Raw genomic sequence first — 25,864 nt, 5'->3', positions numbered from 1 at the left:
AACATAAAGGCCATACGTTGTTTTATCCGTAATAGATGCCACTCTGGATATATAGCACACACATGCTGCTGTCAGGGTGGATTTAGAGGACCCAAAAATTAATCTAAATGAAGTCCAAACTACTTCTATGGACAGCATCCAAAGCTTTCATTCTGTCTGAAGCAGCATGGCCAGGATGGGCTACATTATAACTAGCTTGTCTGTTGTATTTTATATCTTTGTGGCTTGCTTTTCATGTAAAGAGTGGAAATTATGTCATTTAGTAGAATAGAAAACAAGAACAAATAGGCTTCCTCCTTTGGATATCTAACAAAGATGTGAAACCTATCGAGCCTTTGTCGTATCTGCCTCCAGTCTCTTCTGGGTGAGCGCTTCATTTAGGGGCATTTTGTGTTGCACGGGTCTCCTGATGAAAAGTAGTTGTACACACTGACCAACGGAAACATGGTCACAGCTCCCAGCAGGGAGCCCAGCTGCACTACAGCTCCGCACCACACGAGGGCGCTGTGGCCCTCGTCACGCAGGATCACCCCGATGATCACCTTCACATAGGATAGAGTGAGAATAAAGAGGATCCAGGCCAACACCTGTGGAGCAGAGGGAGGTGAGTTTGAAACCAGCTCTGTTTGTTTCTATATCGGACGCCTGTTTGTCATGTTTCAGTATGTTCATTCATTATTACAAAATAAGAGGATAATGGAGGTCATTTGAGTAAATGAAGCCTGACTGTGACACTCACAATGATGACACCACCTGAAGTTTCATGCACCAGCACTGGACATGGGCTCAGCACTGCTATGCCCATTATATAAGCTCCAAGTCCACTGCCTATCACCGTGAGAGCTCCCATCAGCAGCAGAGATCTGTGAAGTGACACCACGCCTTTAAAACACTGGCTTTTTCTGGGTTAGACAGCATCTATTCATGTTTGCATTCAAGGATCAAAACAGCAAAATGCAGTGTCATCTGTCAGCTCTGTGAACCGTCTGAGATGCAGACTAATGCCTGAAAAAGTTTACTGTCTTAAAAGTGTCTCCAGAAATTATTCCAAATATTCCAAAATCAGCTTCTGGAAAGATATTCGATTGTTTTGAATTATTCCTTAAACAACACTTGCTAGTTCCAGCTTTTCCATCGTTGGGATTTGCTGCTTATGCTCGTTTTATAGTTTTAAATGAAACCTGAATGACTTTTAGACTGTTGTACAAACAAGTCATCTGGATATGTCGCCTCAGGCTCAGAAACAAGGCAGGTTAACTGATAATAAAGATAGCTGCTGTAGTCCTGCTGGGGTGTTGTTTTTTCCCCCACTTTATCTTGATGAGCGCATTGTTATTGAGACTGAATTTGTCATTTAATTATAAAACACAGACAGTGAACAAAGCAACAGCGGTAATCACTGTGGATCTCTGGTTTCTCACCGATCATTAAACAGATCAGACCGATGGTTGGTGAACAGATATTCCAGAATCTAATGAAGGGATCATTCTAACTCCCAACAGACACAGAATTTGTAATCCAAGCTACATTTAATATCTGACATAAAGCTTAATTTCTTGCAAATATCTTATTGCAGTAACCTACAGAGGTTTTAGTGAAAAGATCAAAAACCAGTTTCTTCATATCTTATATTCTGGAAGTTACAATGTCACCAGGTTTACAGGAAGGGGCTCGCGCTCGTTCCCATCTGCAGCATTTTCCCCTGTGATTTACGGCTGGCCTAAAGTTCACACGTGTTTGTACATGTCTTTAACTTATCATCCATTCAATTCAATCATTAAGTCAGTAGTTATGAAACATTGGCACATTCTGCCGTCAGACAGGACACTGGACCGTTTCCAGCATCTTTCTTCATTCACGTACCAGAGGTCAAGAAGTCTGAGAGATGTATTCGTATGCAGGCGCACTGAAGGCTTTCTTTAAGGGGAATTTCCCCTGTAGATCATAAACCTCACAACGTGACAACTGTTTAAGCCCCTGATGTGCACACGGAAAAGGAGTTTCGAATCAGATCCCTGATTACCTGCAACATAACCTGTGTGATTTATCTGCTATTTCGTCAATGCAATAACATCTCCAAAGTTGACAATCAGATGAATGATGAGCACAGAAGTCGTGTTAGCACTAACATGCACTGGAACTGACAAAGTGTTGCTGGATTCATCCTCTGAAAACCCTGCTGGTATAAATGAGTTTGATCCCCGTCCTGTAAATACATTATAACTTTCAGAATATAACATATCAAGACATTTATTTTTAATCTCATCACTTAAGCTTTTGTAGGTTCCTGCAATAAGATATTAGCAAAGAGTTAAGACAATTATTAAAAAAAAAGCTTGAATGTGGCTTAGATTGCAAATTCTGCAACTTTGTTTTATAGTTGTTTTGTACATTTTCTGTATTTTTTCATGTCGGTTGTTTGACATTCACTGACTAATAGACTTCAGATGAAACTGTGAAGAGTTTTAATGCAGAACAATGACTCACTTTGAGGTTAATGCATTTCTATGTTGGGTGGAGTCACAGTGATTGGTGACTTTGCACCTGTTTCCTTACCTGGCAGCCTTAAGCAGAGATTTTATCCCTGCATTTGTCTAATTGTGTGCGTCTCATCTTGAACTGCCATCAGACCGTATCATTACACACAGCACACTGACCTTATAGGGAAGAACATGGCGATGAAGCAGGCCAGAGGGTTTGACACGGCAGCCATGGTGGCTGACAGGTGGTAGGCTTTGTTCCCGTACGGCATGCATGAGTAGGACTGCACCGAGGGAATCACCACGTTGCTCAGAGCATTCACCCAGGCCAGGATCACAAAGATATAAAACACCTGCATCCAGCTGTAAGAGCCAGTACCAAAGCTGCTTCTGCACTTCTGGTTTGTGCATCTGATTGGATCAATCATGGGCTTCTGCTCGACCCACTTCCTGTTTGCCTGAGATTTCTCTTTTAGCCCGTTGGTGTACAGATCATTGGTACGTTCCCTGGCCACAGATGGGTGGTAGTTCAGCAGCAGGAACGCCCCCAGGCACACCAGCATCATGGCACTGAGGAAGAAGAAAAACACCTCAGCTGAGAAGTTGGCTGGCTGATACTGAGCCAGGAGGTCAAAGGTCACAGAGCTGTTGGTGGAGTTCAGTGTGTGCTTCAGAGACTGGGTGCTGTTTATGCAGTGGACCACCCCAACACCCTGGATTAAAGCCACTAGAGCAGGCAGCAGGCCGCTCACACCCTCCCCAATATAGTAGGTGGTCAGGTACTGGGGCTTGAGACGCATCATGAAGGGCAGGAAGGTGACGGAGGAAGTGCAGTCAACAACAGAGAGGAAGAAAGTTAAGACGAGGAGGGCTACACTGCGAGAGACACCGGCCACAACGATGGTCTCCTTCCAGAAGAAACCCATCAGGAAGCTCGCCACAGTACCCAGGCTGATGATCATATATATGACGGCGGTCTCGTTCAGGACGCCAGGCCGGAAGCGGTGCATCAGAGTGACGAAGAGAGGGCCGACGTTGGCCATCTGGATGATCACGGAGAGGTAAGAGGGCAGGTACCAGCCCTCCGGGATCTGTGGGACGATCAGGGGCAGCTCCACCCACAGGCCATTGATGGAGACCCAGGAGCCCATCCCGAACAGACATGCCAACAGGTGGGTGAGAAGGGACATGATGGAGGAGTGTTTCTCTAGAAATCAACAAAAAGGGTCTGCATGATGAATACAAATCACTTCGATGATCCCTTAGCTTTTTAATTTGACCAGTATTTTGGTTTTTGACAGAACGAGCTAACCGCAAATCAGCTGCACTTTGTATTTAGCACTTATTAGCACATGTTAGCATTCTAGATTGCTAAACTACGATGCTGAACTTAACTTTAGACCTGCTAAACTCCAGCCTGATAGCACTGCCATTGTGATCAAGTTAGCATGCCGTTAGCATTTAGCTCAAAGCACTGCTACGTCTTCATGCATGCTCACAGAGCTGCTAGCACGGTTGTTGACTCTTAGTCTTGTCAACAATGTAGCAGACATTTTAAAAAGCCAAACAATGAAATTAATTATGTTATTTCATGCATAGTGGCTGCAGACCATGGATCCATGCTATCTATAAAGGGACAGGTCACCCGAAACACAATAAATGTTATTGTTTATTTATTCCATGCATATTGTTTCAGTACAATCTAGGAGCTACTGGCTGTTGCTCATTCCAGTACAACAGTGCTCAGTCTGTTAGTCTGTGGACTTCAAACGGCTGAAAAACATGCCTCAAAAATATAATCCCACAACTGCCTGTGAAAATCCAGCAACATAGCTCTGTTGAGGTACTCTTAGTGTCTTTATGCAGAGGCAGGAAAACTGATCACAAAGCCTTGCATTGACAGCAGTAAATAGAGGATTTCATATTTCTTTTCGTTCCAAACTTCTGTAATTCATTCTAAATTATTAGGACAATAAAGACTGATCAGTGTAGTTTCAAATAATCAATTAGAATGAACTGACAGTGCAAACTTTTTGTTATAGCAGGTCAGCTGAACATGCAGAAAGGTAAAATCAGTCAACAAGCAAGTATGTAATTTAACAAAGTTTCTAATAATAAATGAATAATGAATGAATTTCAAGGAAAAGCTGCTTTTTAAGTAGTATCAGAGTACTGTGAATCAGATAAATATGATTGACTTCACAAACTAAAAGCCTCTAGGCTCCATTTTGTTCTCTCAATCTCAAATTATACCAAATCAATTACAGTGAGTAAAACAAGTCAAGCAAAGGCTTTACGAAGTGTCAAAGGTGGATTCAACATCACCAATTAATGTGTTACCATGAGGAAGAATCCCTCTGCCAGCACGCTAAAGGTGCAGTGACATGTATGACTTATTCGTAATGTGGTTAATGTTTGCAGAAGTCTTGTTAGCGCTGACATGTTTTTATTTCGTCCAGATTCTCAGCCGTGTGAGTGGACAGATACAGAATGAAATGGTAAAAATGTTACATGCAAAGTGCCGGATTTCATCCACGCCGCTTGTTTTTACTTGATCGCAGGGAGGACGTGAGTCAAACTCGCTTAAAACACCAAGCACACAGCAGAGGAAACATGACCACCTACTGCACTGGTAACTATTATATAACCTGGGAAAACATCTGACCAGCGCATTGTTTATTGGCAAAAGAAACAGCATGCAGCAGAGTCTTTAATCAATGACAGAATTAGAAGATAATTCCCAGAAATTCATGCAGAAACACCTCAAAACATAATGTAAACTGAAAATATACAATTATATGTTAAATATGGAAGCAAGTTAGTTAAATTACTGAATGACAGTGAATATTTAAACAATGAGCATTATAATACTAATAAGATATTCTAAATAAAACTGTTCACAAAGACATTTTGATTAGCAGCTCTGTACAAAAAACTGAAATTAAATGGATGTCAGTGTGCATCCCAGCAGATACTCACATGCTGTTTGGTGGAGAGTTTGGAGATTTCTGGAGAGAACGAAGGCAAAGTCCTAAGCGGTAAACCGTGTGTGTGTGTGTGTTAAGGGATTTAAACCCTCCTTGGGGCGAGTGGGTGTGAGAGCATGTAGCCAGCCACACGTGTTTGGTTAACTGATCACTGCCTCAACCTTAAATACCTTCACTGTCAGGACGATCAATAAACATCACATGTTGTGATTTGCAGCCCCATCACTCCCATTTCTTTGCCTTGAAGCCATTTCGGACTGAGTGAGACACATTCAGACTCTACAGAATTCATTAATTCTGCTTAAGAGGATCATGGGATCAGAGAAGAAAGTGAGTTATGGTTTTTACATCGTTCAGTTTCATAACTACACATTTTATTGATTGATTGATTGATATTAACCATATATAATCATTTTGCAAAAATCCAAAGCACCAAAAGCCAATCAGAGTAAAGGCCAAAATAGTTTGATATCACTCTCATAAATATCCATTAAAAATAAAGCCACAGCCAGTTAGCTTAGCATAAAGGCTGGAGATGGTGGGGAACTGCACATACAGTTTTCTTACAAATTTAACAAATGAGATATAATGTGTGAATTGGTGATCTTAAGAGGGGCTGATAGTTGGATTTTGTTGTCCTTATGCTAAGCTAAGCTAATGGCTGCTGGCTCTAGCTTCGTATTTAGCATGCAGACATGTGTGGTATCAATCTGCTCATCTAACTTGGAGTTTTTTTTCCCAAAATGTTGAACTATTTCTTTAATATTATATTTTGGAACATAACTGCCACTGTTAACCACTTCAGTATTCTAATTTAAAGGTCTTCTGTATATTTCATTACTTACTCTCCAAATTCACTAATGGACACTAGTCCAAGATTTTTTCACCTGATCAGTCATTTTCATTAGAGACCATTTTTTATTTGATGTTCAGTGAATTTAGAAAACAAAAAAACTCGACTCCTCACACTGAACGTCACGTCTGTTTCTGCTGCATGTGCTGCAAAGTTCTGGTCCCTGAATTCAACTCATGGTAGCTCAGTACATGATGAAATATGATGGAACTCTTCAGGGCTCTCAACAAATCTTTATTAAAGTCATTTCAGAACTGCACTTATCAGCCATTTGATTTCACATTAAAAAAAAATCAACAAAAAAATGTCGTGAAAAAAGAAAAAAGCACCATCGATCACTCAACCATTCAAACATTCATTTGTCAATTTAAAAGCAGCACAGATTCTAACAGATAGTTGATTAAAAAGCAGGATTACCACCATAAAGTAAAGGTAGTATTAATGGATATTCTTCCTCTGTAAACTTCTTGAGTGTTAAATGTAGTTATTAAATCTGACGTGTTGTAGCAGCATGGCTAATAACAGTACCTCACAAAGTATCAGTGCACATCACAGATATACATTATTATTACTTCAAAGACTAAGATGACATAATCCCTTGTTTACCAAAACTATTCACTCATTATTACTCATCAATCCCAGATATTGTTCCCTTAAGGTAACATGACATTACTGTGCATTTGGAATAAATAAAAATCCAAAATGACAGTAAGTTACATCAAATGACTGTATAAAACATTATGAGAAACAGTCAACTCTGAAGGAAACTCAAATTAGTGAAGTTCAGCATTTTTCAGGCACAGAGAAATAATTTTGGCATTGAATCAAGGAATGTCACTCCATCTATGAAATATATACAGTTACTGAATTATAAATTAGACAATTCTCTCAACACTGACATGCCGCACAAATGAACTGCATATCTGACTCTAATGAAACAGTAAATATAATTTATGTTTCAGGCGTACATGGAATCAAAGGGAAGAGGTAGTCAAAGATTTAAAAACAGTAACTAAAAAAAACTGGTCACCTAGAGACGGGACTGTAGTTTGTAACAAATGTAATGATAATTTCAAACGAATTTCAAGACAATCTGCGAAAAGGCAAGTTGGGACATCGAGATAAGCAGTAGGTGGCGCCAAGTTTGAAAACCATTTTACTACTGCAGGTGAAGGCACAACAAGATGACAATAAAAAAGGAGCCAGCCAAAACTTAAACAGTGAAAAAAAAAATAAGTAGGAAACACGATGGAAATATGACATTTCTGTTTGTTTCGTGTATTAATGGGCGGAAGGTTACATCTGATCTGTGTGGAGTGACGAGGAGCTGAAACAGCTGACCTTTCATGTGAGTTACATCTTCCCTACGTCAGACCTTCCTCCAAAAAGGTGTTTCACCTCCCATTAAGCGCAAAAGGAAAAAAACCACCTCAAACGCGTGTAAAAACTTTTTTCTGCAAAATTGAGGACGCTTTTTCAAATTCTGCAAATTAAATCTGTTGGATAAACACATTTCTAATGAATTTCTAATTCAGGAGCGAGAGATGTGGATGAATAATTTAATGGTTGTGTCCCTGAGTAAATTAGTTTTCATGTGTGTTGTTGTGGTCAGGAAAAAAAATCCATCAGCTGCTGCTTTTGCAACCGTAAACAACTTCAACTACAGAGACCTATTATGAAACACTACACAAAGCATTTGTGGTATTACTGCATCATACGCATTTGCATGCCCTTGGCCAACATGCAGCAACACAATGCTCCCATTATCTGGGAATGTTTATACTTTTACAGACTCAGAGGCCTCTGAATCAGGAGAGAATGCCTCATTGGTGGCATGAAAGATAAGGCCAAGACAGATCTGGTGCTTCGTTCAGGAACAGGAACCCCAAAACAGGGCTGAAACAGTCATTTCCTTCAGAAAATGAACTGTGGTAACTGTGTCCATACAAAACAGAATTTAGAAAAACATTACACATCTCACTCCTGCTAACTGCAGTTATCCACACATTCTTGAGCCCGGGCAAACACGTGATAGACGTTGACCAGAGGGAACATGGTGAGGGCTCCGATGAGGGAGCCGGCCTGGATAGAGATGCCGCACCACAGCAGGGCAGCGTGACCTGCCTCGTGAAGCAAAGTCCCAATCACCACTTTCACATAGGAGAAGAGGGCAGTGAAAACAATCCAGGAGATGACCTGTATGGGGCACAAGCAAGTAGCTGAAATCAGGGATAGCCTTGGAGGAAGAAAAAAACTTGGATTTAGCTAAATGGTTTCTTTAGTGTCCGTTTCAATTGTGTTTATTGTTGACATATGATCAGGAGTCCGCACAGGGTGTTTAATTTTGAAAACTGATCGGCTTCTCTATGCCATTCCTGCGTCTGACTTCCTGTCTGGCTCTGTCCACTCTGCGCAGCTTCATGTGGCTTCCTTCATGGATAGACTACGTGCATATTTTCAACAGAGTGAGGAGCTGTGGTGCCTCTGGTGGAATCTTGAGCATTGTCTGGAATGGTGGCGATCAGCTCTATTGTAGGCCCACATGCTAGAGCAAAGTTGGTGTATTTAATATTGAGGGACAATCAAGAGAAACTGTGTCTACGTTCGGCCAATTTAATAACCAGAGCTGGATGTAGGATGGTGCTTTTTGTGTCGTCTTGCATGTGTGCGCTGCATGTGTCTGTTCCTGCTGTATCTAAATGTACTTGATAGAAATGTCCCGTGGGACACTGATTGTTGTTCTTATATGATACAATTTGAGTTTTCTGCCAAATAAATGCTGTGAAGATGCCTAATCCTGCCCCTTGTCTAACTCCGAGAAAGAATCACAGTACATTTAATAATTAACAAGACATTATGGAGCAGGCTACTCCTGTCATGCAGATGTAGGCCTTTATCTCATTTTTATTTCTATGTGGATCCTATAAACACATCAGTTCTTTAAAATCTTTTTAATCTCTAATGGGAAATAATCAAAACATGGCAGAAAAATACTGTGTTCATGTACGACCAAGCTGCTAGAAGTAAGAAGCTGATTGAGAAATCAGGCACCTTCCAGACTATTTCACTAAGGCCAAGTTCTAACGTGACTTCTTGTGTTTTGACAAGATTTGAGAGGTTTATCTTTTACCAACTGAAAAAAAAATTTGCAAAGTAATGTGTTGAAAAAAGTGTTGTTTTGGTATCAGGACAATACATTTTAAACAATACCAGCTCCAAAAATATGTATCCTCACTCACCACTACAGCCCTGCCAGCAGGGTTTCCCAGGAGTGGAGGACAGGGGCTGAGTGCTGCTAACGCCATGAGATATGCAGCAAAAACTGCCCCTCCTAAAGCCAAGAAGCCCAGACCAGTGGACGACCTGGAAGACAAAAATGGGTACGATCAAAACACTATAGCCAATGTTTTCAAATCTACAACTTGTAAAAAGAACTAACTGTCAAATATTTGATATATTATAGTGTTTTGGCTTTAAAAAAAAGCATTTGTTCAATCATCCTTATAGTTTCTCACCTCAGGACAACAAACATAGCTAGAAAGCAGGCCAAGGGGTTCGCTATGTTGCCAAGCACCACAGAGAGGTGATAGGTCATTGTGCCATAAGGCAAACAGGAGAAACTCTGCACAGACGGCAGGACCCCGTTGGTGAGGGCGTTGCAGACAGCGAGCAGCAACAGCAGGTAGATGTTCCGCTGTGTCCAAAATGTCGGAGCAGGTGGCTGTTCCTCCACCTGTATCTGCTCCTCAGACACCGGCGTCCCTCCGTTGTGAAGCGGGTGCGTTTCCTCTCCATATTTTTCCGCTGCTGCTTTGTCAGACTCCTGTGGCAGTGCATCTTCCGGTGACTCTGTCCTTCTTTGTGTTAAAGCCCAGAAACTCAGAGATGATATTGACAGCATAACACACAGGAACCAGAAGAAGTTCTGTGCAGGAAAGTTCTCTTTCAAATACTCTGGCTTCACTGTGCCATTCACAGTTTTACACTCCAGCTTGCCAACGCCTTGCCCTAAAGCCACAACACAAGGGAACAAGGCGCTGAAGCCTTGACCGATGAAGAAAGTGCGGATATACTGAGGGGGGTAACGAAACATAAAAGGCAGGAAGGTGACATTGGATGTGCAGCAAACCAAAGCCAACACGAAGGTGAAGAGCAGGAACAGCAGTGACCTTTCCTTTCCGGCTATTGTGACAGTGTGTGACCAGAAGACAGCCAAGAGACCAGATGCTGCCACCGCCAGCACCTGGATGCAGTGGATGGCGAGGCGCTCTTTTAAACGTCCCGGAGCACAGTGGTGTATGATGGTGACTACTATCGGCCCCAGGTTCCCTAAGGCTATCAGCACTGAGAGGTAGGCAGGCAGATTCCATCCTAAAACGAGAAAATTATCAGTTAGGGTAATGAGGTGTAGAAAAAAAACACAATATTCACTATATTTCTAACTCCAACAACTAGTAATTTCAATATAAATATTATAAATATATGTAAATACTTGCAAACTTGAACCTCTCTTGGTGATAAAAATTGCTTATTTTACTTCTATTGGTCTTGAGAAGCATTGCTGTTTCACTATCATACCGGTCAGAGTATGAAGATATGATGGATAATATGACCTAGAATTATTTATTATGACATCAAGTTTTTCAGTACTTCCTAACATAGTTAATGGAAAGTTAAATTACATAGTTATGCATGATATCATTACTTAAATTAATGGCCACAAAATTAGTGGATGGATTAACCAATTAAACATTATTTACTCAAAGTCATTGACGTTTTTGCTGCATTGACACTTGCTCAGTTTGAGCTGATGAGCTTCCAAGTTCTGACTGAAACTCCACATAACAGGACTGAACAGCCTCCTGCAGCACAATCCACTGTCCAAACAACCCCACTGTTCATTTACAGATGTGTAACTCGCAATCACATACCAAAACATTTTATACCTAACATTTCTGCCTACAGCAGGCGAGAGGAAACATTTAAGACTTTTGAGAATTAAAACCTTTTATGGCCCCCCAATGGTGTTTTTTTTCTGTCTCTATCGTGACCCCCCTGTCCCTGTCTTCCCATGTCAATTATTTGTAATGTCTTTTGTGCCTTTGTGTCCTGTGGGACGGGTTGTAACCGAATATAATTTCGTTGCACTTGTGTAACTTGTGTAATGACAATAAACGCTTCATGATTCCTGATGTGTACTTGGTGTGCATTACTATTAAATGACACTGTAACACACGTAACTACGTTGTACTGTAAATATTTCCACTTATATTTGGTCATTCTGGATGGAGAAAACCATCACAAAAGCACACTGCTGAGCAAATATGTAGCTAGCTACGATCATTTGGCACAAGCTAGCATCGCCGGTTTAGGCTAACGTCCCACTGAAGCCAGCAAAGCATGAATAATTAAGGAAGTGGATCCAGGATATGTGTGATACATACCGGCTGATGTGCTTTAATGTAAGAGTGTGAAGGTCAGGTAAGGCGAACATGTGTTATCTCTTTAAAGATGGACCACTGACCTTCGCGTAGCACACTGACGACCACCGGGAGCTCGACCCACAGACTGTTGACGGAAATCCAGGAGCCCATTGCGAACAGAGCTATCAGCCCGTGGGTCACCGCAACACTGCTCCAGAAACCGCGGCACATGGTTCGGCTTCGTCCGGCTAAAAGAGGAAGGAAGTCCTGGAAACCCGTTTGACTTTGCGGTAAATACAGACAACACGTTGCCTTAATCGGAAGAATGGTGGACTCTTACGCAAAGCTCCCGCCCCTCCGGTTGCCTTCGCTTACCCCTCGTATGTTTTTGCTTCAGCTAAAACAGTTCGCGTATTAAAGTGTATCTGTTACAGACGTCTGTATTACTTAAGGATTGTACAAACTGTATACCAGATGAAAAGATGGATAATGTTGCTACGTATTTAGTAACATTGTGACGGTTAATTCAAGCATAGAGCGTTATCCACCTTCTTGGCCGTATAAAGCAATTGTTTCATTCATTTTGTTTAATGGTAGTTGGACGCAAAACCACTCACTAAACGTTACTGTAAGATAATATCTAAAGACCACACTTGTGTCTTGCCTGAAACGATTCAATGAAGTGTGCGACAGCGGCTTTGTCGGCTGTTGCCGTTGGTCCTTCTCAACCGCATTGTACATGCTTCGTATTTGAGACTCTTTTCCCGACAACCTGAAAGCACCATCGTTACAAAATTCAGCGTGGACCATTAGTTGCGAAAGATGCGTACGTTCGTTTTCAATTCCGCTGACAACAGACGCGAGCGGCACCTCACAACTCGTTCAAACACAAAGCTTTCCCTAAAAAGGCCTTTATTTGACTATTCGTTTTTGGATATGAATTATGTACTGGGTTGCAGTAAATATACTGTATGTGCCGAGAAGTGATCTACATCTTAAATACAGCTGCAAAAGCAAGTACTAAAGTATCAAACTAGATGGTTGTTGTTCATAGTAAGGCTTGGGGACCTCATCTTCTCTCTGAGTCGTAGTGTGTTTGGTTCCATTCTTTGCCCATGAAGGATTTCACATTTGACACAGTGACCCCATTAAGCCCCTCTCTCATTACTGCCTCCCTATTTTCTTGAGCCCCTCCCAGTCGACGCTTGTCCAAGACTGAACTCATGGACTTTGCTGATGCTTGTGATGCAACCACAAATGCATTTCAAATCTGAGAAAAACACAAGGCTTATTATGTCGCTGACAAAACCAAAATCCTGACTGATGGCGGAAAGCAGTCATGAACTTGACCTAAAGCTGGGTTGATTTTGTAATACTGAACTCTCAACGTCTAGACATTTGCCTAACTTTTTCTAGTTTATAATACAGGGTGGCAAAGTAAGTATCAAGAAAATATGAATAAAGAGGTTTATTTTGTCAGTGTCTTATATTTTAAGTAAACAGCACCGTGAAAATTAGAGAATTATGTCACATCAAAAGGTTAAGCTGTAAAATCAAACCTTATCATTTCAACTACTGGCACTGAAAACACAGTCTGTAACACACACGCGACTGTTCAATCTGGCATATACAGAATCATACATGATGTAGTATTTGTGTGGAAAGATTGAGGCCATCGTGAATATCTCCGCTTAGTTTGTAAATAGAATCACATGAGGAAGTCACATTTTAACCCAGTTTCCTTCCCTGTTGTTGCAAGTCATTTTTCATCCTCTCATCCCTCAATATTCCACTCATGTGTGGCTGCTTTCACTCTGTCCGGTTGCGGCGTCCGTTGTGGCTTGGAGCACAGGCCTCAGTTTTGTCTTTCTGGGTGCCCAAACAAGAGAGTATCCAGGTTTAACACGAGGAAGTGCGAGCTTCAGCTTCAACATCATTTGTGAGCTGTTGCTAAAAACACCATCCAAGTTTGGGTCCGTGTTGTTTAGGATCATTTTCTGGTACAGTATCTCACATCGCATTGCTTCCCGTTTCTCTACTCGGGGTTTTCCATCAAAACGTGCAAGCATTTTGTCAACATCTTGCTGTGTCTTGCATGGCCCTCCATTTCTGCTTACTGTTTCTACTATGTAGTCCCTATCCATGTTCTCCTCAGGCACTTCTTGAGGCACCCTTCCAGCATTTTCTCTTTTAATTTTGCAACCTTTCTTCGACTGTGGACTGCCGGTGTGAGTATTCCTTTTACCTTGCCAATCGGATGATTCATCAGAGCTGCCGTCTGTTGAACCAGATCGGTCATCTTCTTGAGAGCTGTCCGATGCCACGTTCTTGTGTGAGGGGCGCTTGGAGGACTTGTCAGGTCTTTTCTTCTTGTAAGGGTACACATCCCCAAAGGGATATTCCGCCATCAAGACAGAGAATGTGCAGCTTTCCAGCTGTAAGCTCAAATCTGGTGAAAGGACTTGAGAAAACATTCCTCCTGGCAGGAAATCCTTCAGGTGCTCCTCAGTGACAGCAGCAATCACCTTTATCGTCCTCTTCAAGCAAGCTCTGATTAGGTCCCTATTCGTGTGCCACTGACCACAGTAATGAAACACTCCATCAAAGGTTTTCTCCTGCAATGGGAACTGCAGAAAAACATTTGTGGCCCCTTCAGGTTCCAGCAGAGTTGAAGGGTCTTTGGACCAATCAAGGAACTTTTGGTAGAGAGAGAGTAGGTACGTGCTGAAGAGCGAGTACTCTCCTCCACTTTTCAGAAGCTGCCAGTAAGGACCGAGGATTTTGCAGTAAACAATGGCCAGAACACACACTAGGCTCTGGATCACAGGGTCATCAGCATCAGCGGCAACACTCTCCAGAATAATGTTTGGGCATTCGTCGTTGTTCAGTGACAGCAAATCAGAGTAGAAGAGAGCGATCTCTTTGTGATGGTGAATAAGGCCCGCTGCGGCTTCAAAGTAGTTTTTGAATCGGTTTGACTGATTTACTGCAAGTCTGGAGGGATTTCTCTTTTCCTCACAGAAAGCTACCCAGTGTTTTCTGTAGTTTTGTGAACCAGAGCTGCAAGGGCTTAAGATGTCACAAGCCATGTGAATGTAGCGTGAAGTGGCGCTTTCGGACAAATTCACAAAGTTAGCGAATTTTGGAAGCTTGTCCCGGCCTAGTTTCTCCCCCGTCGATACGGTGATCTCTTTTTCAAAGGTCATAATCTGCTGCTCAATGGCATCATGCATGTCAACAAGGAAATTGGCATTGTAGTTTAAAAACACCACAGGAGAGACAAGTGAAACCTCCTCACAGAGTGAGTCGAGTTTCTTCTCAAACTCTACCATGGCTGGATGCTCTTTGCATGTTAGAGCATACTGGTTTTTGAGGAGACCTAAGGAAATTTGCTTGCATGCTGCGGTTTTCCCACCGTACACACTTGACAGCTTCTGGACTGACAGCATTGCGATGTCAAGCAGGGTCAGCGGCTCTCCTTTTTCATCTGAGGTTTCATCTCCGCTGTTTTCACTAACTCCTCTGTTCATCTCAGACCCTTCACCTCGCGTGATTTCACAGCTCTCATATTCCTCCTTGATTGTAACTTTTTCATAATTAATGGTATCATCTTTTTTGATGCGTTTCTTCACAATAAATCTAGGCATTTTTTTCCGGACTAGTTCAAATGGACTTTGAAGCAGACTTTCCATTGCTACATTCCTCCTGTGACTTCTTGTTTCATAATTGCGGTAATGCAGTTTTAACTTTCTTATCTTGGCTCGAAGGACTTTATATGCCTTCTGAATATCCCCATTCTTACAAAACTCAGGGTTGAAGTTTCTAAGCCAAGTAACTAAAACGATTGGTGCAATTTTCTCCCTGGTGACAAAGTTGCTCAACTCCAGAATCAATCCATTCGTGACTTCAATCGACTGTGCTCGCTCTGCAAAATCCCTCATTTCCAAAAGGTGTTCTCGTTCGACTCCGATGCTATCGCATATTGGGCCAACAAAGTTAAAGTTGACGTCTGATTCCAGGAAGGTCAGCCTGGCATCACTTCCCAGGCTCAATGTTGTTGCGATGCCTCTTTCAATCAGTCGACGAAAGTCAGCTGAGTGATGACTGGGGAATATTTTCTTGAGCCAATCTACAATGGCAATCCATGGAAAATTATTGTCCTCTCTCAGAAGTCCTACTTGAATCAGCAGTCTGTTCTTGCATGGTGCCATTTCAAGCTCCAATCCTTCTCCCGATTGAGGACCAATGAAGTCTGCAACAAGTTTCCAATAGTACTCATCTCCTGAAAAACAAACAAACAAAAAAGTCAGCAAGTGAGCAGAAAAGAAGTGCTTGACAAAGAGGTGTGGTTGCAGACCTTTAATGAAAAGATGGGGTGGGGATTGCAAATAAAATCGAACTGCACCGGATTAAATGCATTTATTCAGGCTATATAATAATTGACAAGGTAACCACTAGAGATGCCACGTTTTCTGAAAATCTGTACAATGCTATAAAAAAAACAATAGACTGAAAAATTGTTACAAAATTCTTAAGCAATGCAGTTATTATATAGAGAATCAACTCATAGTAACCTTAATAACAGCCTTATTGTATGACCATTTTACTTAAAATGTTTTTGACTTACTCAGATTAGCTTCAGTTACAGCTGTTTTACCACAAAGGGAGAAATCTTGGCCCTCCTCCATTGTGTCCTGTTTTGAAAGAGAGAAACGTTTCACACCTCAGCTTCCAGAAGCATAGTCACTTAAAGAGGAAAGGGGACATGTACATTCAGATGCTTGCTTACTATTGCCAATTGACATCATACCCAAAGTCTGAGTGACTGATTTTTGTTTTTTAATTTCCACCTTCCCTTTTACAACTATGGCTGTTTTTAATGTATTACAGTTAAAAACAACGAGTTTTACATCAGTGTGTCTTAACATTGGGTTTGTTCACTACCATTGAATACCAAAAAGCAGAAAAAAAAACAAATCTGGAGGATTAATACCAATACAAAATATTCATTAATCCATCATGATAGAAAAAAATTATGCTGCTAAACAAAACTGCATCATGGCATTAACAAGCAAAATTACTGACTTATTATTAGTCAGTTTTCTATAGTGAGTGCTCCTGAATGAACAAGGAGATGAAACGGAACCAGTGCCATACTTTCAATGTTGTCAAGGAGAATGCACCCCCTGGGCATTAGCATGCACAAAGAAACGATACTGAAGCTCTGGAAGAACAACTCTTTCCCTTTCCTAAAAAAGAAAATAAGTTGTAAACATTTTTCTACATTTTACTGTTAAGGTAGAGGTCATTTTAATACACTTCAGTATTGCTAAATTGTTTATAAAGATTTGAAGCAAGCAAGGATGAAGCGAGGCTCACCACTTTCTGAACACATGACTGTATAAAAGATGTTACTGCATGTGCTCAGGAACACCACTGTAAAACCACTGTTTGCAAACACGGTTCATTTGCAAATGACTGAAATATTTTCTATTAAAAACGCCTCTCATGATAACATAGTACAGTGCAATAACCGTTATTTTAGATTGCATTGGTCCTAATCAACTTTAAAATAAGCGTCTGTGTTAGTTGTGCTATTTTGTGGGAGTTGGGGTTCAACCTATGCAGGGAATCCCTCCTACCTCCCACCAGCACTGGATATCATACAGTCGCTGCACACAAGCAAGAATAACGTTAATACTTAGTTATCTTTCTTTCCCATTAAACTCCGACACCTACAAAACATCATGATATGGGTGATTTACTGGCCTTAACTATGAGCAGAATTTACAGAATAAAATCATTCACGCTACATCTGCAAATCAGTGCTAATGCTGCCCGAACGCTACCAACGCTAATGTTAGCATTGTGAGCAACTTGCTAGTGTTAGCACCAACTTTACAACATCCTAAACAGCAGTAATTCGCGATTAATACCGGGGCGCAACTGTTGTGCTTTATTCTATAGCACTTTCACTATAATTTCAAGTGTACAGGCCGTTGCAAATTGGCATTTAAAGGCATAAGTTCTTACCCCGTTACTACAGAGACGTGTGCCACAACCTCACTCCGTTTCAACACACGGCGGAGGAGTCAAAACAGTAGGGTCGTCAGTGATTGGATAGCTTCATAGAAGGCGGGCTGCTGACGAGCTCTCCACCAATCACAGAAGGGATGTGAAATGCATTATGGGTCTACGATGCTGGAGTTGCTAGCCGTTTCGTGTATTGGGCTAGCAGCAGGTAATGTAAAATAGTAACAGAGAGTACTAAGTACCCATTATTTATTTTAGAAAGTATCCCCGTTAATAGTATTTGTTGTCAATGTAGCAAGAGAGGCCAAGCCAGTGTTATGTTACGTTATGTTGCATCGCGGCTTGTTAAGTAGTGAACACAGCCACTTTAGCTAGCTCAGTTAACGTTTACAGCCTGTGCTTCATTTAATGTTAGCTAAAGAAGCGTTGCTATTGATGCTATAATGGGCAAGCGGTTTGCTTATATATAACGCCACAGAAAACGTTGTTGTAACGATGTTCTGTATGTAGTTAAATTATTCTACAAATTATAGTCGGCAACAACTAGGATGGATGGACGTGACTGTGGGTTTACCATTTGCAAACAATCGAGGATGCGCGCGCAGCTTCGAGTTAGAAAACACACATTTTGAAAACGATTAAATGAGTCTGTTAGAGGCAAAGTTGACCGAAACATACATTTGCTAAACTGTTTTGCAGCAGGCGACATCTTGGTTGACAACTAACGGCCCTTCGTACGTAATTATACCCATGGCGTCTTGCAGTTTCCTGTACTACGAATAGTGAGCACAGTTTAAGAACAAAAAGATACCCCTCACCCTCAATACTGATAGATTGTATGAAATTCCCATTATGTAATATATCACATTATTTTTAAGTATTGTTAACACAGAGTAATGCCACGGGTGTAGAACCATAAAGCAGAAAAACTCAAGTGAACTTCACACCTGTGAATCACTTACTATCCTAAAACCTGTTTGTTTTCTTCAAAGAAAGCCGTCCATTTTCCAACCAAAGCCATTTGTCGGCCACCTACATCATGCAAATAGTTACTCTATGTTGGAAACGGCATGTCCATCTCCAGATTTTGAACATTGTTCACCCATTAGTTCTGCATTTTGTGAAGTTAATCGCACAGCATGTCACTTCCCAGCACACACCCAACCCAGTGCAGGAATCTACTGGATTGCATAAGATATCCGATTCCTCTAAAATCTACATTGAAGCCATAATGTGAAATCAACATGAGATTCAAGAGTTTTGAACAACGTCAAACCTTTTAGTGAAGTACTGTAGACATAGATAAGATTGCGATGTCATGAATTACTCTGTTCTGGTTATCCCCATCTACTGCGCTGCATTTCTCTCCATTAACCGTGTACACGACAATCTTATCCATACAGGAGAGGTTAAATCACCCACACAGATACAGACTGATCTTATTCTGATTCTGTTTTCAGATGCTGACATGTCACTTATCAGCTAATGTCTGTTTCTTAAATGAAGATCGTGATAAAGACTAGTTGGTAGCACACAATGGATTCCTCCGAAGCAGAGGGTACAGCCCACGGTGAAAGAAGCGAAGGCACAGCACCAAGCACATCAAACTCCCCAGGCCAAGGAGAAGCTGGACCAAAGCCGAAGAAGGTTTCTCTGAAGAGGGCCACTAGTAAGCCGACAAATGCAAAAGCCAAGAAGCGAAAAAAGGCCAGAGTGTCCCGGCCAGCTCAGCTTGGTTACACTGTGCACCAAGGGGAAGATATGCTTCTTGTCATATCAAGTACTACTTCTCAGTATGATGGTTCAGCCTGGACTCCCCCAAAGAAGGGAAGTAAAAAGAAGAAACTAACTAAAGGGAAAGTGAAAGCTATACAGATCAAGAAAAAAAAGACAGCCCGTGCCAAGCCTAAACTGGTAAATAATCCAGTTGCCAAGGAAAAAGAGGACACTGATTTGTGTGTACCACAGAAAGCAACAGACCACAGATGGGGCCAGAGTCTTCCAGAGGAGGTGCTAATCAATATTTTTCAGATGGTGGTGGTCCAAGATGGCGCTGTACCATTTCTATGCAGGTAATAAACAAATATTGGATTTGATGTAATTGAGATAAGTGAATACACAGAAATCTGATGATTTATACTGTGACCTTATTGAGATACGACATGTAAGTCTGGGAGATCCTTCATTTCAGTATTATCATTATGGACTCTCAGTGCAAATATATCATGATTAACTTATATAATTTTATAGTTTTACAAATTTTCTTGTCCAAACCCATTAATCCAAAATTGAATTTAAATGTTAGCAAAAATAAGAGCATGCACACGAAGAGTTTGGTCTGTTTTAATGTAGAACAGCTTAACACTTTTCATCACTTTAATTACATTGTTCTGTATACATTTGCTACATCACAATTGTTTAAACTGCTGATTGTTTTCTGCATTAATCATTCAGTCCATAAAATGTCAGAACATAATGTTCACAATTTGACAGAGCTCAAAGTGATGTTTTAATATTGTCCTAAACAGGCAATTTTGTCTGACCAGCCATCCAAAACTCAAATACATTCAATTTATCACCACAGAAGACCAATAAAATGAGCAAAAATTCACATTTGATGTCAGGGTTTTTGACAATTAGCTTAAAAATGATTAGTGACATATCAAAACAGTTTGAGCTCTAATTGTATTTTCTATGGAGATACAGATAGATATTTATTAATGTCAATAATCATGTTATGAGTGTGATATTGATTTCAACTGTATTATCCAGCTGGAGTACTGCATTATTTGGGAACCCTGAATTTCACACTGAACTAAATCCCCTTTTCTTCTGTCTCTCTGGTGTAGGGTGGGCAGAGTTTGTCGTCTGTGGAACGCCGCTGCTTCCAGTCCAGTCCTGTGGCGTAAGGTGACGGTCGGTTACTGCTGGATTGCACCAGGGAAAACCCAGCTACCTAAAACAGAGAAGAAGATTAAGGACACTATTACCTGGCTGGCACAGAACAGGTCTGTTTTATTAGTTTTACAACTATGTTTGAAACGTGAGCTGTGAATTAGTTTGTGCTTTGGTGTCTTATATTTTTAATACTGGTGTCATCTTGTAAGTGAAATCACAAACTGTATTTCTTGTCTTTTAGATTCTCTCAGCTACGAGACTTCTCTCTCTATCACTGGACAAAGAATGTTAGCTATGCAGTAGAGGTAAGTCATCAAGACTAGATATCTGTCCTTCTGTCCTTTTCAACAGCATCATCCAAAAATATTTGTTCAGCTTTCTTCTTTTTTTTTTTTTTTTACTTTTTCCACTTCCCTCTGATGACATTTTCTGAGCAAAACAAGGAAATAATCTGCAGATGAATCAGTAATAAAAAAAATGTTAGTTGAGTTGGGTTCTAAAATAAGAGATCCACCATTAGATAAAATGTGTGTAAAATTAAAGCGTGAGCCTGTGTTGAAGTTCTTATCTAATCTAATCTTAAGAGTCTTTTTAAAGTATTTCCTGTTAAATTATATTGTATTTTTTTCCAAATCTTAATTTGTCTTTTCTATGTTTTTTCTTTTTATGTTTTGATTAAATTTAGGTTGTGACGCAGTTCTGTCCTCACCTTCGCTCCCTCACGCTCTCCTACTGTACAGGCCTGACAGTGACGGCCTTCCACAGCCTTGGTCTGCACAGCCGGTCTCTGCAGAGCATAAATCTCCAGTATTCAGAGGTACATCAAAAACCGGCTCAGTAAAGATGTGTTGTTGAAAATGTTACAGTATTAGGTTTGTGGGTGGGGGGTGCGTCCTAAAAATTCCACTGTTTACCTGACAGCTTCAGGCTAAGAATATTCAGAAATTCAGTCAACCTTTATTTATACAAGGTGTTTCCAATGAGAGTCTCTTTTGCATGGGTGCCTAGAGTATGCTGCACAGTAAACACAATGGATAAAATCCAACAATTAGACAAACATTAGAGTTACAAGACTGCAAATTAAGGACATTTATCGTCCAATTTGATACACCAGCCACAACCATCATTTCAAAGCTTGAGTTCATTTCCCACCTGCTTACATATAAAACTGCACGTTTGTAGAAAATTTGTTTTTGCTCTAGTTTCAGGTTGAGGGGCTTCTAGAGTACCTTGAAAATCATGGGAGCCAGATCAAGCAAATTTTGTTTACACATGGACTAAAGAATGACAGACTTCTGACGGCCATCACTGTAAGCCCACCCACCTTTTTTTCTCCACATATTTTTTTAATGCATGCTTTATACCAGGGGTGGGGAACCCTTCCTCGATCAAGGGGAAAATTGAAAAGAGATACTCACAGTAGCAGGTTGTTTGGAGCTCAATTATTTTGTGTTGTAGGTTGTCGGGCACATCAGCGGGTTCCACATTAAACAGGTTAGCAAATATGTTCAGTTCCATTTGTTGACTTTTCCTGTCCTGAAACCACTTGTCAAATGCTGGAACACTCAGCAGCATATTCAGATGTCATAGCAGGTTTTTGTTCTTGCAGAGGAAGAAAATGCAGTGTTAAACCCTTTCCAGTTGATGTTGCCACAGCTTTATTTTAGCTTCAAATATTGTTTCATTTGAAAGCAGAGAGATGAGAAGCTGGCTGGAGCTTCAGGCTTAGCTCTGAGAGGTACTTGGTAATGTCCACCTAAAAGCCAGATCACACAGACACTTGCCAACTCTGAGTTTCCACATCAGGTTTTCCTTCATCTCCATTAGTTATTCCAGATAAACAACGGGTGGAATAGTTTAACTTTGTCGGGTGCTGGCAGCTCCACAGCAGCAACAAGGCACTTCACAAATTCTCCTTCTGAATGAGGTTTCAGCCTCAGCCGCTCATCACAAAACTCGCCTGCATAACACTGTCTGTGTCAGTGGTTTTGTGAAAGTTGCTTGTCGGACATAAAGACTCCACTGAAGAGCGTTAACTTTATCCAAGTGCATTTGTCCTTGCAGCTCATCCAGTTTAGCAAGCTGTTTCAAGATGTAATGACAATGGAGATTAGCCTTTTTTCATCACCTCGTCTGTGCCCTCACAAACTAACAGAGGTACACTGGCTTGCCTTTTACTTCAACAACAACAAAAAAATTGTTTGTCCATTTCTGTTGGAAAGCGCGATGCTACTACTTACGTTGTGTTGACAGGCACCATGATGCATTGAGTTGATATCACCCGCGACGTGTGTGTTGAGTTCAGGGAGGCCAGAGGTTCCCCACCCCTGCATGATCCACAACCCAAGCTGCGGAACACAGATGAATTTCGTATACACAACATATTGTATTTGTTTTTTCAGAGGGGATACTGTCCCGATTTGGAATTATTGGAGGTCAATACAAAGCTCGACAGTAAAGATGGTGAACTTCCTGTTTGCATCAAGGCACTACAGATGGCATGCCCTAAACTCAAGGTAAAAAATATAGAACTAAAATTTCAGTTCTTTTTTCCAATGTGACTATAACGACTGTATGTGAATGTGACTGAATTGCGATCATAATTGTATGATAATGTTTTATGTATTTGCCACTATAATTTATTTGCTTGGGAAGCATAAAATTGCTAACTGAAGATACTGGTTATAAATAAATAGCAATAAATTTTGCAGCTGGAATTTACATATGAAATATAGTTCTATCAGAGCTGAAACAATTCATCCATTATTTGGTCAACAGAAAAGTAATTGGCAAATGTTCTGATGATTATTGAATTGTTTCAGTAATTTTTCAAGCAAAAACGGCAAACTTTAAGGTGTGATATGTAAGAATTCTAGTTTTAAACATTCTAAAATGAACTACAAAATCAATCAACAATAACTGTTTTGACATTATGTCCAAGACATCTATGTATTGTTGTGCAGAGATATCTACTGAAGTTTGCATGCTAACCAGCTAGCCTTGACCCATCCTGCCTCATAATACCACTTTGTACCTCAATACCCAGAATACTGTTCCCACAAAACTTCTACATCTGCTGTACTTCTCATCAGACCTTCCGGATGCTGAATGTCAGACCTCTGCATAAGACAATGCGTAATGGTGCCGATTCAACATTAGGCTTCCCGTTGCTGGAGGAGCTATGTATCGCAACCACGTCTTGTTCCTATATGACCGACAAAGATTTGTGGGACATTCTCTTTGGCTCCACCAGGCTGCGGGTGCTGGACCTGCGAGGCTGTTCACGAATCACACCATCTGGTCTCGCAACACTGCCCTGTCTTGGTAGGACAAAGTCATGAGGTTTATACTTTGGCTAGCTTTGGTCAGTTTTGGTGATAATTGACTTAAGAGTGATTTTTAAGAGAACCTAATACTGAAAAGCTTAGTTTGGTATTATCATATTTAATCTGCAATGGCCTGAAAATAGGGTGGCCGATATGATGAAAATTTATATCCCATTATTTTTAGTTTGTTTGTTTGTTCGTGCATAGCCCTCTATCCTCTATCTATCTATATGGTTTCGCAGCTACAGTAAAGTACATTTTTTTCAATATGCTAAAACTTTCATCAAGGGAATGACGATATTGCAAGAACATGGCAGAACGTGACACTGGTGATGGTGACGAAACCAGAATATCGCCCGCTTCTACCTGAGAATATATTGAAGGCATAGAAATGCTTCTGTTTTTTTAAACTTAATGCCTTTGAGCAACTACACAAAGTTAAAGTAATTATTTTGAATTTACTAATGAAATACCCAGCTGCAATTGTAATATCAGTGGTCTGAATTTGCATCAAATTATTTATTAATCAATGCTACTTTTGTCCTCTGTGTGAAACTTGGCAGAGCTTGAGTGTCTGTTCTGGGGACAGTATTTCAGCAGCAATGTTGGGTTGTCATCACCTAAGGCGGGACTTCACATGGTGACTCAGAAATGGAGTCAAACACTCCAGCAGCTCGACATTGCAAACCAGCTCTTTGCTGCGGAGGATTTGGAGATTGCTATGAGTCACCTCGCTCAGGCAACAGATGCAGATACCTTGCGTTCACTCAACCTGAGTGGTACCAGGGTCACACCACCTGCCCTCAGGTACGCAGTGTGTAGTTTACCCCCTTAACTTGACCAGTCCAAATATTCCAGTAAACTATGAACCAACCCTTTCAAGATCCAGTCTGCAAGCATACAGAATTAATCATGAATCAGGTATTCACATTTGTAAGTCTGAGTATTGTAGATCTTTCAAAGGATTTCACAAGAAGTAATTTTCTATCTGTACTCTATTTTGCAGGTCAGTCATTGGCCAAATGACTGCTCTTAGCTACCTCAATCTTTCATCCTGTCGTTATCTTCCCAGAGGAGTGAAGAGAATCTACCGTGGCCAAGAAGACATTCGCCAACTGCTGGACAAATTGGACTAGTTCTCATATTCATTTGGTTCCAGAAATGATAAATCCTGTATATGAATGACTTAAAGCATTCCTATCCAAGATGTCTTAAAGCATGCATCTTTGTAAATTATGTTGTTTCTGTAAATGTCATTTTATATGTATGGCCTTCACACAAAAAAGGCAAAAGCACTCCTCACTGTTAATAGAGAGCAGAAACCAAGGAGTTTCAATCCAGAGGGAAAACCTGCTGCTGCTGTTTTAATATCAGCTAAGAGTCAGTAAGAGCACTGTCTACATTTACATATCTACATTTGGAATGACACTGACATGTTGGATTTAAATGCATTTAAATAAGTCACCTCAATTGTTAACCTACAGGGACAGTTCAGTTGTGTGATTTCTTGATGTAATTTTTGAGTGTTTTTTATACCAAGTTGCAGCAATTCCAGGCAAACATTCATAAAGAAATATTTGAAATGTAAAAATAAATGTTAAACACATCACTGTAAAGTTGGTTACATAGCTTCTTTCCACTAGAGGGTGCTGTACTATCAAGCTGAATCTATAGAGTGAACAACTGGGTCTTGTTGTACTACAGTGGTTGAAAACCTTCAAGTGTTTCCAAGTGAGAGACCTATTTCTACCTCTCGTTTTAAACTACAGATGTTTACATTTGATTTGCTCTATTGTTGTTGAATTTTAAGTATTATTGGTGCTTCAAGGGCTCTTAACATTTTCCAACCCATGAAGGTTCTCTT

The 25,864-nt window shown here is 40.7% G+C and overlaps 4 protein-coding genes across 6 annotated transcripts; 1 reads left to right on the top strand and 3 right to left on the bottom strand.

The window, feature by feature from the left end:
- Window positions 1-377: 377 nt before the first annotated feature.
- si:ch73-196l6.5 (riboflavin transporter 2) lies at window positions 378-5,509 on the bottom strand. Its single transcript, XM_041955907.1, has 4 exons — window positions 5,460-5,509; window positions 2,658-3,687; window positions 740-863; window positions 378-587 (listed from the first exon to the last, which is right to left on the bottom strand). The coding sequence occupies exons 2-4, from the start codon at window positions 3,668-3,670 to the stop codon at window positions 378-380; spliced, it is 1,347 nt and encodes a 448-aa protein (XP_041811841.1). The 5' UTR covers window positions 3,671-3,687; window positions 5,460-5,509.
- Window positions 5,510-6,568: 1,059 nt separating this feature from the next.
- Window positions 6,569-12,059, bottom strand: slc52a2 (solute carrier family 52 member 2). The gene is made up of 4 exons (XM_041955519.1): window positions 11,845-12,059; window positions 9,836-10,691; window positions 9,560-9,683; window positions 6,569-8,516 (listed from the first exon to the last, which is right to left on the bottom strand). Exons 1-4 carry the CDS (start codon window positions 11,972-11,974, stop codon window positions 8,307-8,309), a joined length of 1,320 nt encoding a protein of 439 aa, XP_041811453.1. The 5' UTR covers window positions 11,975-12,059; the 3' UTR covers window positions 6,569-8,306.
- Window positions 12,060-13,215: 1,156 nt separating this feature from the next.
- Window positions 13,216-17,824, bottom strand: LOC121619794. Of its 2 annotated transcripts, XM_041955690.1 has the most exons (4): window positions 17,777-17,821; window positions 16,901-16,992; window positions 16,371-16,437; window positions 13,216-16,025 (listed from the first exon to the last, which is right to left on the bottom strand). In XM_041955690.1, the coding sequence occupies exons 3-4, from the start codon at window positions 16,429-16,431 to the stop codon at window positions 13,537-13,539; spliced, it is 2,550 nt and encodes an 849-aa protein (XP_041811624.1). In that variant the 5' UTR covers window positions 16,432-16,437; window positions 16,901-16,992; window positions 17,777-17,821; the 3' UTR covers window positions 13,216-13,536. The 2 variants fall into 2 exon arrangements, with proteins under 2 accessions (XP_041811624.1, XP_041811625.1); XM_041955691.1 differs by lacking the exon at window positions 16,901-16,992 and having other exon boundaries at window positions 17,777-17,824.
- Window positions 17,825-17,934: 110 nt separating this feature from the next.
- Window positions 17,935-25,735, top strand: fbxl6 (F-box and leucine-rich repeat protein 6). 2 transcript variants are annotated; one of them, XM_041954722.1, is made up of 11 exons: window positions 17,935-17,984; window positions 19,237-19,848; window positions 20,626-20,784; window positions 20,916-20,979; window positions 21,360-21,491; window positions 21,877-21,984; window positions 22,133-22,168; window positions 23,077-23,190; window positions 23,767-23,998; window positions 24,564-24,807; window positions 25,007-25,735. In XM_041954722.1, exons 2-11 carry the CDS (start codon window positions 19,313-19,315, stop codon window positions 25,134-25,136), a joined length of 1,755 nt encoding a protein of 584 aa, XP_041810656.1. In that variant the 5' UTR covers window positions 17,935-17,984; window positions 19,237-19,312; the 3' UTR covers window positions 25,137-25,735. The 2 variants fall into 2 exon arrangements, with proteins under 2 accessions (XP_041810656.1, XP_041810657.1); XM_041954723.1 differs by lacking the exon at window positions 22,133-22,168 and having other exon boundaries at window positions 25,007-25,733.
- The last annotated feature ends 129 nt before the right edge of the window (window positions 25,736-25,864 follow it).

Source organism: Chelmon rostratus, chromosome 16, assembly GCF_017976325.1.
Source record: "Chelmon rostratus isolate fCheRos1 chromosome 16, fCheRos1.pri, whole genome shotgun sequence".
NCBI lineage: Eukaryota > Metazoa > Chordata > Actinopteri > Chaetodontiformes > Chaetodontidae > Chelmon > Chelmon rostratus.
This window is presented reverse-complemented; position numbering and strand designations above follow the sequence as displayed.

Excerpts from the sequence above, each read along its gene's own strand:
- slc52a2 (XM_041955519.1), bottom strand. The coding sequence starts at position 11,974 with ATGTGCCGCGGTTTCTGGAGCAGTGTTGCGGTGACCCACGGGCTGATA. Across the intron at positions 10,692-11,844 it reads CGTCAGTGTGCTACGCGAAG|GATGGAATCTGCCTGCCTAC; the intron begins GTCAGTGGTCCA and ends TTCTCGTTTTAG. Across the intron at positions 9,684-9,835 it reads GCTATGTTTGTTGTCCTGAG|GTCGTCCACTGGTCTGGGCT; the intron begins GTGAGAAACTAT and ends TTTGTCTTCCAG.
- si:ch73-196l6.5 (XM_041955907.1), bottom strand. The coding sequence starts at position 3,670 with ATGTCCCTTCTCACCCACCTGTTGGCATGTCTGTTCGGGATGGGCTCC. Across the intron at positions 864-2,657 it reads GCCATGTTCTTCCCTATAAG|ATCTCTGCTGCTGATGGGAG; the intron begins GTCAGTGTGCTG and ends GTCACTTCACAG. Across the intron at positions 588-739 it reads CTTCAGGTGGTGTCATCATT|GTGTTGGCCTGGATCCTCTT; the intron begins GTGAGTGTCACA and ends TCTGCTCCACAG.
- LOC121619794 (XM_041955691.1), bottom strand. The coding sequence starts at position 16,431 with ATGGAGGAGGGCCAAGATTTCTCCCTTTGTGGTAAAACAGCTGTAACT. Across the intron at positions 16,026-16,370 it reads TGTAACTGAAGCTAATCTGA|GAGATGAGTACTATTGGAAA; the intron begins GTAAGTCAAAAA and ends TTTGTTTTTCAG.
- fbxl6 (XM_041954722.1), top strand. The coding sequence starts at position 19,313 with ATGGATTCCTCCGAAGCAGAGGGTACAGCCCACGGTGAAAGAAGCGAA. Across the intron at positions 22,169-23,076 it reads GCGGGTTCCACATTAAACAG|AGGGGATACTGTCCCGATTT; the intron begins GTTAGCAAATAT and ends TTGTTTTTTCAG. Across the intron at positions 23,999-24,563 it reads CGCAACACTGCCCTGTCTTG|AGCTTGAGTGTCTGTTCTGG; the intron begins GTAGGACAAAGT and ends GAAACTTGGCAG.